This window comes from Cebus imitator, unplaced genomic scaffold (genome assembly GCF_001604975.1).
Source record: "Cebus imitator isolate Cc_AM_T3 unplaced genomic scaffold, Cebus_imitator-1.0 Scaffold163, whole genome shotgun sequence".
Taxonomy (NCBI): Eukaryota; Metazoa; Chordata; class Mammalia; order Primates; family Cebidae; genus Cebus; species Cebus imitator.
The window spans coordinates 55,411-68,690 of record NW_016107478.1 but is presented as its reverse complement, the minus strand read 5'-3'; the positions used below and the strand labels follow the sequence as shown (position 1 = coordinate 68,690).

General features: G+C 39.0%; 1 protein-coding gene across 1 annotated transcript in view; it reads right to left on the bottom strand.

Annotated features, from left to right (window-relative positions):
• TTC4 (tetratricopeptide repeat domain 4) overlaps nucleotides 1–13,280 on the bottom strand; it is a 26,752-nt gene that overhangs the window by 8,152 nt on the left and 5,320 nt on the right. The window contains exons 4-8 of the mRNA XM_017543974.2: nucleotides 12,537–12,614; nucleotides 10,932–11,056; nucleotides 4,966–5,052; nucleotides 1,945–2,159; nucleotides 51–132 (exon numbers count right to left, since the gene is read on the bottom strand). Of these exons, the coding sequence (XP_017399463.1) occupies nucleotides 51–132; nucleotides 1,945–2,159; nucleotides 4,966–5,052; nucleotides 10,932–11,056; nucleotides 12,537–12,614 (587 nt within the window). The remainder of the gene's footprint in view (nucleotides 1–50; nucleotides 133–1,944; nucleotides 2,160–4,965; nucleotides 5,053–10,931; nucleotides 11,057–12,536; nucleotides 12,615–13,280) is intronic.

The window sequence follows — 13,280 nt, the reverse complement described above, 5'->3', positions numbered from 1 at the left end:
AAAAAAAAAAAAAAAAATTCCATAGAGGAACAAAATAAAAGTTCTCTTACCTCCAAATTATCAGGGCAATATTTTTGCTCTAGGTCCCAAGAGGGTGTTTCACCAAACATCACCATTAGATGATCAAAAAACCTAAGGATAAAACATGTACTTTCTGGGTATCAATAACTCATGATCTATTTTCCCACATCAGTCCCCAGACACTCATTCAGAGATATCTAGAACGTATAAAACATGAAACGCATGCTTAACCCATTTCACAGCAGTAGCCAAAATGTGTATATGTATCACTTGTCCTATTATGACATAATTTTCTTTCTTTTTTGAGGGGGGGAGACAGGGTCTCGCTCTGTCACCCTGGCTAGAGCACGGTGGTGTGACAACAACTCACTGTAGCCTTGACTTCCCGGGCTCAAGCAATTCCTCTACCACAGCCTCCTGCATAGCTGGGACTACAGGCACATGCCACCATGCCTGGCTTTTTTTCTTTTTTTTGTAGAGACAGCGGGTCTCACTATGTTACCCAGGATGGTCTTAAACTCCTGGGCTCAAATGATCCTCTGGCCTCAGCCTCCCAAAGTATTGGGATTACAGATGTGAGCCACGGCACCTGACTGACAGAATATCTCTCTCTCTTTTTTCTTTTTCTTGAGACAAAGTCTCACTCTGTCACACAGACTGCAGTGCAGTGGCACAATCTCTGCTCACTGTAACCTCCACTTCCCAGGTTCAAGCGATTCTCGTGCCTCAGCCTCCAGGCAACTGGGACTACAGGCATGCATCACCACACCTGGCTAATTTTTTCATATTTTTAGTAGACACAGGATTTTGCCATATTGGCCAGCTTGGTCTTGAACTCCTGGTCTCAAGTGATCCGCCTGCCTTGGCTTCCCAAAGTGCTGGGATTACAGGCATGAGCCACCGTGCTGGGTGGACATAATTTTTTAAAAACCGATTCAGGCTTAAAAACATTTCTGGCTCACGCCTATATAATTCCAGCACTTTCAGAGGCCAATGTGGGAGGCTCATTTGAGCCCCAGAGTTCAAGACAAGGCTGGCAACATAGAGAGATTCTGTGTCTACCAAAGAATTTAAAAATTACCCAGATGTGGTAGTGTTCACCTGTGATTCCAGCTACTTGAGAGGCTGAGGCAGGAGGATCACCTGAGCCTGGGAGATGGAGGCTGTGATGAGCCATAATCATGCCAATGCACTCCAGCCTGGGTGACAGAGCAAGACCTGGTCTCAAAAAAAAAATTACAAAAATATTTTCTTACACTTAGCCTCATTCTATGTGTTAACCCTAAGAAATCACCAATTAAGTTGGCTAGTTTTATATATATGTATACATATTTGAGACAGAGTCTTGCTCTGTCGCCCAGGCTGGAGTACAGTGGTGCAATTTCAGCTCACTGCAACCTCTACCTCCTAGGTTCAAGCAATTCTCATGCCTCAGCCTCCTAAGTAGCTGAGATTACAGATGCCTGGATAGTTTTTTTTATTTTTAGTAGAGACAGGGTTTCACCATGTTGGCCAGGCTGGTCTCAAACTCCTGGCCTCAAGTAATCCACCCATCTTGGCCTCCCAAAGTGCTGGGATTACAGATGTGAGCCACAGCACCCGGCCTCTATATTTTTTTCTAATATTCACTTAAATTGCTATGCATGTACTGCCTAAAATGACTTCATATTTCACCGGTGATGTGTACCACTCTTTGGCAAACACAACACTGCGACATGACGATGAGACTTTTGTCTGTCATTGCAAACCTACTTAGTCAAGGTTCAGTCAGCTATAGGAGAGAGATGTTATTATCAAGCCAGATTGTGTGAAACCCTATAAACTATTATCTTCCCTTCTCAACCAAAAACCCACTTGTCCTACTGCCACAAAAACAGAGAAGGCATGCAAGCAAAAGCAGAGGGCTCCTGGGCAAGTCAGTACCTGGAGTCCTCATGAAAAGCAGAGATGAAGTCCGACTGGGCATACTCTGGGTACAGAAAGAGCACAGGCCAGCTCAGCCTGCCCTGGTCATCTAGACTCAGCCTGGCCCCATGGGGGTTCTCAGAGCTGAGTCCATCCAGGAAAAGCTCACCTAGACCTTCTGAGGCTGAATCTTCATCCTCACAGGCACCTTCAGAGAGCCTGATATTCCTAGCCTGGATTGAAGACAGAAACACACATAATGCACACCTTATTGTGTGGGAAGACGCAAACCCATTTTACTGAAATAAAAAAAATAAATAACACCTGGCTAATTTTTTTTTATATTTATTTTTATTTTTTGTAGAAATGGAGTTTCACTATATTGTCCAGGCTGCACGACTAACTTTAGTTTTAATTTAATTTTCTCCATCTGTACCCTGAATGAACATGGACAACTAACTTTAATACACCAAAAGTTAAAAAAAACAAACCACAACAATGCGAGCTCCTTGAGGGCCAGCTCTACACATAATCCATCTTCATTATTCCTGAGGCCTGGTACATAGTAGGTACCGCTTACTTAACTCACTTTCATTGGGCATCTATCTTGTGCTGGACCCTGTCACAGAGAACTAGACATGGTTACCTGCCCTCAAGCCTCTGCTCAATATCAAGTGGTGAGACAGCTATGGAAATAATGACAATATAAAGTAAGAAGTAGAACTGTGGAACTGCAGACCATGGAATAATTAATTCAGCCTGGGGGCTGGAGGTGACTGAGCTATGCTAGGCCTTGAACAATGACTTTTAAAAGCAGAGAAGTTGGAAGGGAGGGGCACCTAAAAGGGAGGAAGAACATTCCACTCCAAGGAGCAGCATGTGCAAAAGCATAGAAAAGATCAAGAAGGAAGCCTGTGCAGAAATGTCAAATGCTTCAGTTTAGCTGGGACATGGAGTATGCTAGAAAGAATGTGCACTGACTGATTCTTGACTGTCTCTTATAGATGGGCATAAATCAAGAGTCTGAAATAATAGGGTCACCTCTTACATATGTGTGCAGGGGTTCCTAAGGTTAGCACATGAGGGGAAATGACATGCAATCAAAATTAGATTTGATGATATCCCCTAAATTGCAGGTTGGCAAACTTTTTCTTAAAGCATTAGATAAGAAATATTTTAAGAGTTCTGGACAATGGTCTCTGTCAAAATTAACTACCCAACTCTGCCACTGTAGTGTGAAAACAGCCATAAGTAGTACATAAACAAATAGGCAGGGCTGTGTTCCAATGGCTGCAGTTTGCTGACTCCTCCCTTAAGCCATTAGTAAAATACAGCATACACGGCTCTGTGCACTGTTAAAAGAGTAATTCCTATGTATGTTAAGTTTGAGATGAAGGATTACACTAAAGGAGAGATCAAAAAAAAAAAAAAAAAAGTATGTATGCAAATGTCTGGGTGTCTGGGCATCCCGTATTCTACATTTAAGAAAACGAACAAATCCCTCACTGTGAATGAGAATTAGATGGAAAATCTGGAGTATTTTAATCTGTTTAATGTGATAATATATGTAAACAGATCGTTGTGGGGAGAGAATAGTGGAGTACATTTTGGCAGTGTTAAGATTCTTACAGAACTTAAATGGGTGCATAATTTAACTGAACAAATAATGAAACAAAAGACCTCTCCCACAGTCTCCCAGTAGATATTCTCTCTCCTTGTTTGTGAAGACCAAACAAGCTCAAACACGTGACTTCCTAGGTAACAAGGTTAAAGCAAGATTTGGGTCAGACTACATATATTTCAAAATACAGGAAAGAGAACAGAGGGTAGGATTTTGTTATTGCTGTTGTTATTATAGGAACAACATCCTAAAATGTCAGGCTTTCTCAAGATGCAATTTGTTATTGCTGTTGTTATTATAGGAACAACATCCTAAAATGTCAGGCTTTCTCAAGATGCAATATAATGCAGTTAGAACAAGAACCTGGCTCTAACACATGCTAACTGTGTAAGGTTTCTTCACCTCTCTGAAATTATTTCATAATCCAGCAAAACAGGAGCAAGACAACCTATCTCAGAAGGCCACTGTGAAGGTTAAATAACACTCAACCCAAAGCAGGTACGTATTCATTACAGTAGTGTCCCCTTACCCACGGTTTCGCTTTCTGCAGTTTCAGTTACTAGTGGTCAACCATGGTCTGAAACAATTAAACAAAAATTCCAGAAATAAACAACCTCTAAGTTTTAAATTATGCACTGTTCTGAGTAGCATATGATGAAATCACAGGCTCTGCTCCTTTGTCCAGTGCATCCACGCTGTTGATGATACCCACCTGTTAGTGAGTCACTACCCAACTCAATGATGAGATTCACTGACACAGTATCACAGTGCCTGTATTAAGTAACACTCATTTTACTTACTAAGGACCCCAAAGCACAAGAGTACTGATGCTGGCAATCTGGATATGCCAAATAGAAGCTATAAACTATCTCCTTTAAGTAAAAAGGTGAAACTCCTCAATTTAAAAAAAAATTGTATGCTGAAATTGCTAAAATCTATGGTAAAAGCAATCTTCTATCTGTGAAATTATGAAGAAGGAAAAAGAAATTCATGCTAGTTTTGCTGTTGTACCTCAAACTGCAAAAATTATGGCCACAGTATGTGACAAGTGCTTTAGCTAAGATGGAAAAGGCATTATATTTGTGGGTGAAAGACACAAACAGAAATGTATTCTAACTGATGGCAATCAGGTTTGGTACTATTTGAGATTTCAGGCATCCATTGTGGATCTTGGAACACATCTGCCTCAGATAAGCGGAGACAACTGTACATGTCACTGAGACCAACACGTACACACAAGTGAGAAGGCTGACTGAACTGGGGTGGCCTGACAGACTCCTCTGTCACACTGCTTTACCACAGTAGAAAGAACATGAACAAATTCCTTCAGGTAAAGCATCCCAAGAAAGGTTCCCAACAAGCTTCACAGGATTAGTGAATTTAGCAGGACCCTAAAAACAGAAGGTTTGAGAACTCACCTTGATGGCCTGGAGTAAAGCCTCATTCTGATTCCTCTCCTTCTTTTCTTTCAAGCTGGCTTTCCTCACATCCCTCTGTTCAATTCTCTAAAAGTGAAATTTAGATGCATCAGCTCTAGAGACCTGAGTTCCTCTTCTATTGCCCCCAGCCTGCTCCTAAATTATCATCTCTGGTCTCTATTCAACCCAAGCTCCTGTGTTAAGGAATACCAGTGGTCAGATTCAGTTCAATAAACATTTACAAAGTACATGCCGGCAGAAATTTAAATCTACTTCCTGTACCCAAGGACCTCATAGTCTACTGAGAGGTTGAGGGGTACAGGCAAGTGAAGGGCCAAGTATAACAGGTAGATTATGTACTACTCTGGTGGTGTGAACCGAATGCTATGAAACACAGCCTGGGTGATAGAGACCCTGTCTTTATAGGTTTTTTTTTTTTTTTTTAAATTATAACCACCCTAGTGGGTATGAAATGGTATCTTACTGTGGTTTTGATTTCCATTTCCTAATTATTAATGATGTTGAACATCTTTTCATGTGCTTTTGGCCATTTGTGTGTCTCTGAAGAAAAGTCTATTCACATCCTTTGCTCATTTAAAAAACTGAGTTACTTGTCTTATTATGAGTTGTTTATATATTGTAGATAAAAGTCCCTTATGACTTATGACTTACAAGTATTTTCTTCCATTCTGTGGGCTGTCTTTTCACCCTTTTTTTTTTTTTTTTTTTTAAGGTAGAGACAAGGTCTCATTTTGTTGCCCAGGCTGGTCTTGAATTCCTGGCCTCAAGTGATCCTCCTGCCTTGGCCTCCTAAAATGCTAGGATTACAGGTGCAAGCCACTACACCCAGCCCCTTTTCACTTTTTTCTTCACATTTATCTTAACTCAACCTTTTCACTTTTTTGATGGTATCCTTTGAAGCAAAAAGTTTTACTTTTTATGAAGTCCAATCGATCTACTTTTCCTTTTGTTGCTTGTGGTTTGTTTCATATCCAAGTTCATGAAGCTTTATATCTATGTTTTAAGAGTTGTATAGTCTCAGCTCTTACATTTAGGTATTAGATCCTTTTTTGGGTAACTTTTTTATATAGTACGAAGTAAGTTTCTAGCTTTATTCTTCCACATGTGAATATCCAGTTGTGCCACCATCACTTGTTGAAAAGATTCTCTCCCTATTGAATGGCCTTGGCACACTTGTTGAAAATAAATTCCCCATAAATGAGGGTTTATTTCTGAGCTCTCAATTTTATTACATTGAGTTATATGTCTGTTCTTACGCTAGTACCACAATGCCTTGATTACTGTAGCTCTGTGATAGGTTTTGAAATTGGGAAGTGTGAGTTTTCCAATTCTGTTTCTTTTGTCTCTCATGATTGTTGGTTATTCAGAGTCCCTTGAATTTCTATATGAATATTATGGTCAGCCTGTCCATTTCTGCAGAGAAGTCAATTGGACTTTCGATACAGATTGCACTGAAATTAGCCAGATGTGGCATTACATGCCTATAGTCCCAGTTGCTTGAGAGACTGAGGCAGGAGGGCTGCTTGAACCCAAGACTTTGGGACTGCAGTGAGCCATGACCATGCCACTGCACTCCAGCCTGGACAACAGAGCAAGATCATGTCTCAAAAAAAAAAAAAAAAATGCACTAAATTGATATACTAATTTTGGTAGTGTTGCCATCTAACAATATTAAGATCTAATCTATGAACATGGAATGTCTTCCTATTTACTTAGGTCTTTAATTTCTTTCAACAATGTTTTTTGTATTTTCAGGGTATAAGTTTTAGCTACTTTTGTTAAATGTATTCCTAAGCATTTTTTGATGTTATTAAAAATTGAATTGTTTACTTAATTTCATTTTCAGAGTGTTCATTAAAAATCTATAGAATACAAATGATTTTTGTGTATTGATGTTGTTTCCAACAAGCTTGCTAAACTTGTTTATTAGTTCCAATAGTATTTTAGTGGCTCCCTTAGGATTTTCTATATAAAAGGTCATGTTGCCTGCACATAGATGATTTTACTACTACTTCTCTTCCACGCTTTCATTTTTGAAGAATAGGTTTGCTAGATATAGAATTCTTAGAGTCTTTTTCTTTTAACACTTTGAATGTGTCATTTACCTGCCTTTTAGCCTTCACGGTTTCTGATGAAAAAGCTGTTAATTTTCTTTAGGATTTTCTGTACATGAAGCATCATTTTTCTCTTGCTGCTTGTAAGGTTCTCTTCTTTGTTTTTCAACAGTTTCATTACAATGTGTTTAAATGTAGATCACTTTAAGTTTATCCCGCTTGTAGTTTGTTAAACTTTTGGATGTATCCATCACTGTTTTTCATCAAATTTGGGATGTTTTTGGCCAATATTTCCCCAAGTATTCTTTTGTCCATTTCTCTCTCTCCTCTCCTTCCAGGACCCTCGTTATGCCTTTGGTGGTATGCTTGATGGCACTGTACAAGTCTTTCTTCATCCTTATTCTTTTTTCATTCTGTTCTTCAGACTGGATAATCTCAACCAATACATCTTAGGTGTAATGATTCTTATTACTGCCTACTCAAATGTGCTGTTGAGACCCTCTAGTGAATTCTTCATTTCAGTTAATGTACTTTTCAACTACAGAACATCTGTTAGGTTCTTTTTAGTAATTTCTTTTTGTTGATATTCTTTATTTGGAAAGACATCATTCTCATTCTTCTTTTTAGTTCTTTAGACACAATTTCCTTTCATTCTGAGAAGATATTTAAATTAGCTGGTTTAAAGTCTTTGTCTAGTAAGTCCCATGTCTGGCCTTCCTCTACCTAATGACTAGACAGAGATTTCCCTAAACATCTAGATCAAATAAGTTTTTCAATCTTTGTCAAGAGCCTTTGTGTATATGTTGAAGCACACTTTTAGCATTCACCCAAGCAGTTTACAATTCTACCTTAGCCTTCACTTCCTGCTTCCAGAGACTCTGAAAGCTTAGGGTCTACTCAGGTCTTTCCTGAGCATGAGTATAGCCCTGGGCACATGTGTGACCATCTAGATCCCCCTGGAGCTTTTCAAAGCCCCTACAGAATTTCATTCCCTAGTTTTTCTTTTTAAGCTTTATGATGCGCCTACTGTTTGCTCCAAGTGCTATCCACTGCTTCAGGTTCTGCAATCTTTAACAATCGCCTCTAATTGTTTTTGACAAATTCTCTCCCACCTTTTCATTCCCCCTACTTTCTGGCCCTATGTAAAAAAGCTTTTCATACTGGGTAAGCTCCAAGTCAGGTCATATAAAAACAGCCCTGTGAGCATGGTCTTCCAGGGATCCACCAGATGGTCAAATCATGACAGTTTTCGGAGGACAAGGCTTTGAAAGGGCTCTAACCCTGTTCTGTCTCCTCTGGTGGCTTCAGCCTGCTCATTTTCACCATGACTGTTGGCTGCTGGCTTTCAAGGCTACCGTGGAACTGGGAGGAGGAGATAACAAAGCAAGTTAAAATGCCACAAAGGGCCAGACATGGCGGCTCATGCCTGTAATCCTGGCATTTTGGGGGCCAAGGCAGGTGGATGACCTGAGGTCAGGAGTTCAAGACCAGCCAGGCCAACATGGTGAAATACCAACTCTACTAAAAATATAAAAATTAGCCAGGTGTGATGGCACATGCTTGTAATCCCAGCTACTCAGGAGGCTGAGGCAGGAGAATCGCTTGAACCCAGGAGGCAGAGGTTGCACTGAGCCGAGATCATGCCACTGCACTCCAGCTTGGGCAACAGAGCAAGACTCTGTCTCAAAATAATAAAAATAAATAATAAAATGCCACAAAGCTTGCTGTTCTTACTGAAGTTCCATCATTTTTCTTGAATAAACATGCCCAGACTGCTGCAAACCTCTGGTTCATTTCCAGTCCTAGGAAAGTTGATTCTGATCATTTTTGCCAGTTTCCTCATCAATTTTATGGAAGAGAAAATTTTTGAAGGTCTTTAGTCCACCACTGTTACTGACATTACCCAACTCTATTTTTTAAATACTGGTTTTATTAATTACTGAGAGAGTTGATCTTTCCACCTATTTGTGAATTTATCTCTTCCTTCTTCAGTTGTTAAGTTTTGTGTCATGCATTTTGAAGCTGTGACTAGGTGCTACATATTTAGAATCATTACATATTCATATAAGCTGGTCCTTATATCATTTAAAAAATGCTTCAATGGCTGGGCACAGCAGCTCATGCCTGTAATCCCAGCACTTGGAAGACTAAGGCAGGAGGACTGTTGAGCCTGAGAGTTTGAGACCAGCCTGGGCAACATAGTGAAACCCTGTCTCTACAAATTTACAAATTGAAAAAATAAAAAATTAGTCTGGCATGGTGGTGCACAACTTTAGGTCAAGCTACTCAGGAGGTTGAGGCAGGAGGATCAGTTGAGCCCAGGAGGTCAAGGCTGCAGTAAGCCATGATCATGCCACTGTACTCCAGCCTGGGCAATAGAGCAAGACTCTATCTCAAGAAAAAAAAGAAAAAAAGCTTCACTTCATCTCTGGTAATGCTTGCTACCTTGAAGTCTATTCTGTCTGATATTAATATAGCCACAAGTCTGTTGGCTACATATACCAAGCACATAGGAATCCAGAATCAATCTGTACTCAGACATAGGGGAATAATTCAGCTATTCAGCAAGCAGTGTCACCTAGGCTTAATATCAGGCTTCTGGCCCTTGAAATCTCCCTTTAATTGTGACTGTCCCCAGTAATCCTCCAGACATTCATTCCTGTATGTGCCACTTTCAGAAATTCTGGCCACACCCAATTACCTGGGCTCAGAATTCTGTTATTGAGCCATCTGGGTCCATAGAGATCTACCTTTTCTACCATTTCATATGACTAGAATGACCCCTGGTCATTGCTAATATGTGACATTTCTGGCATTTTAGCATATAATAGCTAAAATGATGATAAAAACAGTAATAATAGCAGAATATCATTACTACCCAAAATAATATCCAACATTTAAATAGCACTTACTCTGTATATGTTCCAGGTGCTATTTAAAAAACATTACTTATGTTAAACCATCTAAACTATATAATAGCCCTATAAGGTAGTAAGTATTTTAATTCTCCTTTTACTAGTGAGGTAGCTAAAGTACAAGGAGATCAGGAAGTTGTCCAAGTCACACAACTGTCATGAAGGGAGTCTTCAAATTCAGGTAGTGGCTCCAGAGTCTAAGCTCTTAGCCACTGTGCAATACTTCCTTACATACCTGTTAATAGAAAGCCAGAACTAGTCTTAAGGGCTCTTAATTCCTGGGTTAGATCTGTCTTCACTGTTCATACTACGGAATGGGAGTAAATAATATACATTGGGAGTCTTTAGCTGGCCCCAAACATGTGATATTGTTTTGTGACTGTATATAGTAATGGTATCTAATTTTGCCCTGGATAAGACATATCCCCATGCAGATTGATGGGAATACATTCTGAAAAATGTACAATCATTGTTGTACAAGCATCACAGAATGTACTTATACAAACTGAGATGGTATAGCCTGCTACATACCTAGATTATATGGTACAGCCTATTGCACCCAGGCTACAAACCTATATAGCACATAACTACTCTGAATACTGTAGGCAACTATAACGCAATGGTAAGTATCTGTGTAGCTAAACATATCTAAACACAGAAAAAGTACAGTTAAAATAGGACTTTATAATCTTATGGGACCACTGTAATAGATGCAGTGTTCCATCACTGAATGAAATACTGTTAAATGGCATATGAGTGTACTAAGCTATACACCCCATCTATCCTTGCTTACCTCTATATCACACTATAACTGTTTGTTTGTTTACTTGTCTCTGTCCTCCACAGAGTTCCAAGAGTAGGGACTAGTTTTAGGTTTTGATTTTAAAAAGTTTACAATGACTTGAAAGACACAATCTTGGGAATGCTAATTAATGCTAATTAGCAAATACTAATCCGGCTGCTGACAGTCACCAACCTTCAGCTTGTCTGCTTTAGCCCTCACTTCCAGAAGCTTCTTCTCTGTGGCATCTATCTGCAGTCCTTCATCACACCAGTTCACGGCCTCAGCAAAGTGTTTCAGTTCCAGATGGCATAAGGCACCTGTAGAACCCAGAACCCTTAGCATCCAAGAACAATATGCACAGAAAGAGCCTCCTTTGAGCAAGATCTCCCACCCCCACCAACTAACAGCCAGCCCCCTGGAGGCAAAATGGAGGATAATGCCCTTATACTGCAGTCCCCAGACAAAGAATACTTTTTGTATCCTACATCAGAAAAATCCCTTAGGTCCATTTAGTTCAAAATTGCTGTACGTCTCCCTGGCATTAAGGGCTCTTAAAGTAGGAAAAGCTGTAACTTAGTGGCAAAGAGAACAGACTTTGAAACCAGATAGATCAAGGCTAGAAATCTGGCTGTGTCATTTACCAGCTAGACCTCAGACAAAGGACCAAAGCATATCCAAGCTTTAGGTTCATCTGCAAACAAGAGGATTAAAGTCCATCCCAGATGATTTTTTAAATGGAGGGAGACAGCAGAATTTGCTTCAGCTACTCATCAAGGCAGTGGCAAGGCCAAAGACAACAGGTCTCTCCTAATTTTGTGCTTTATGGCTACCTTTCCCCCATCACAAAAAAACTTTAAATGTTATTATGTACATCTTTCTCCAGTTAGCCTCTTTAGGTTTTCCACAGAATTTCAAAATATAAGAATTGTAAGGGCTTAGATGTCAACAGAATCTAACCTCCTCTTCCAGAGATGAGCAAATTGATATTCAAAGTGGTGTCTTGCTAAGGTCACATTGTAAGTTAAACCAACAACTGAATCAAGGATTACAAACTTCCAGCCTGAGGCGAATTCCACAGACTACCTAGATTCAATTTATCAGCCAATCTTTGCTCAGTACCTTCTTTTCCTACAGCTGAGGGACATGGATCTGCCTGCTACCCTTAACCATGAACATTTAAAAAGGCATAATTTTGATAAAGCATTTTAAACTGGTCCATGGGGATGCAGGGAAGATTAAAATGTGATGAATAAATTAAAGTTTGCAAAGCACCTATGAGCTTCTCAAAGAAAAGGTGAAGCATAAAAGTAATAAAAGCACTATTATTACATAGAAAGGTCAGACTACAAAAGAAAACATTATCTGGGAACATCTCAGCACCACAGTGATCAGCAAAGGTCCCATAACTTATCTTTTAATTAACATTAACATGGCATTTAAGACCTTGCCTTTCAATCAGCTAATTTGAAAAAAAAAAAAAAAAAAAACAACAGAATGTGGCTTTTGTAACTGCTTTGTTTTAATTAATTTTATTATGTATTAATTTAAAATGAGAGGTTTCTATTTCTCCACAAATTCTTAAAACGTAAAGGGTTAAGTCATTCTCTAAGGAATTCTCTTAAAAGTGGTATGTTGCTGTTGATAAAGAACAGGAACTTAATATCCAGACTCCAAAAATAAGATGACTTTATTAGTATCCTAGCACCTTCATATCAAAGCTTTAAATGTCACCTTTTTGGTGCAGTGAGTACTAGCTTTTCCATAACGACAATCATACTGCAGTTCTACAAGACTTACCTCTTATTATTGCTTTGAGGTGGCAGGGTTTTAGCTTTCTGGCAGCTGTCACATCATTGAGAGCAGAACGAAAATTGCCTAACAAAACACCGTTTAGTAAGAGAGAAGTTTTGAGATCACAATTTTATATGTAGTGACAAAGGCACTCTTGTACAATCTTGGAGAAATACAAATGACAGCAACTGTTTTTAGAAAAAATATAGTTGTACTCAAGAACCTCAGAAATATCTATAACATCAGGCAATCTACAGAATTGTAAATGGCTAGTAAGCACATGAAAAGATGTTCAACATCACTAATGATTAGGAAATTAAAATTAGAAATTGGTAAAAGTTAGACAAATAGTATCTAGTAGTAGAGAAGATGTGGAAAGGGGCACTCTTAGGGTAAATTAGAAAGCAAATTAGCATGTACTTTGTACATACACTTTGACCCAACAATTTTCTTCTGGAAAATTATCAAAAATACTTGAACAAATATGCAAGAATAAATGTAAAAGCATGCTAACTACAGCATTACTTTAATTGTGAAAAGCTGGGAGATAACCCAAATATCCTCAATTTGGTAATGATTATATAAATTATGGTAAATCCATACTATTGAATATTATGCAGCCATTAAAAAGAATGAGATAGATCCTCATGTAACAGACATGGTAGGATGTTTGTTCTATGCTGTTTTAACTGGTGGTTCTATGAGTATAGAAGAAGTCTATTTTTTTAAAAAAACAAACCTAACTAAACA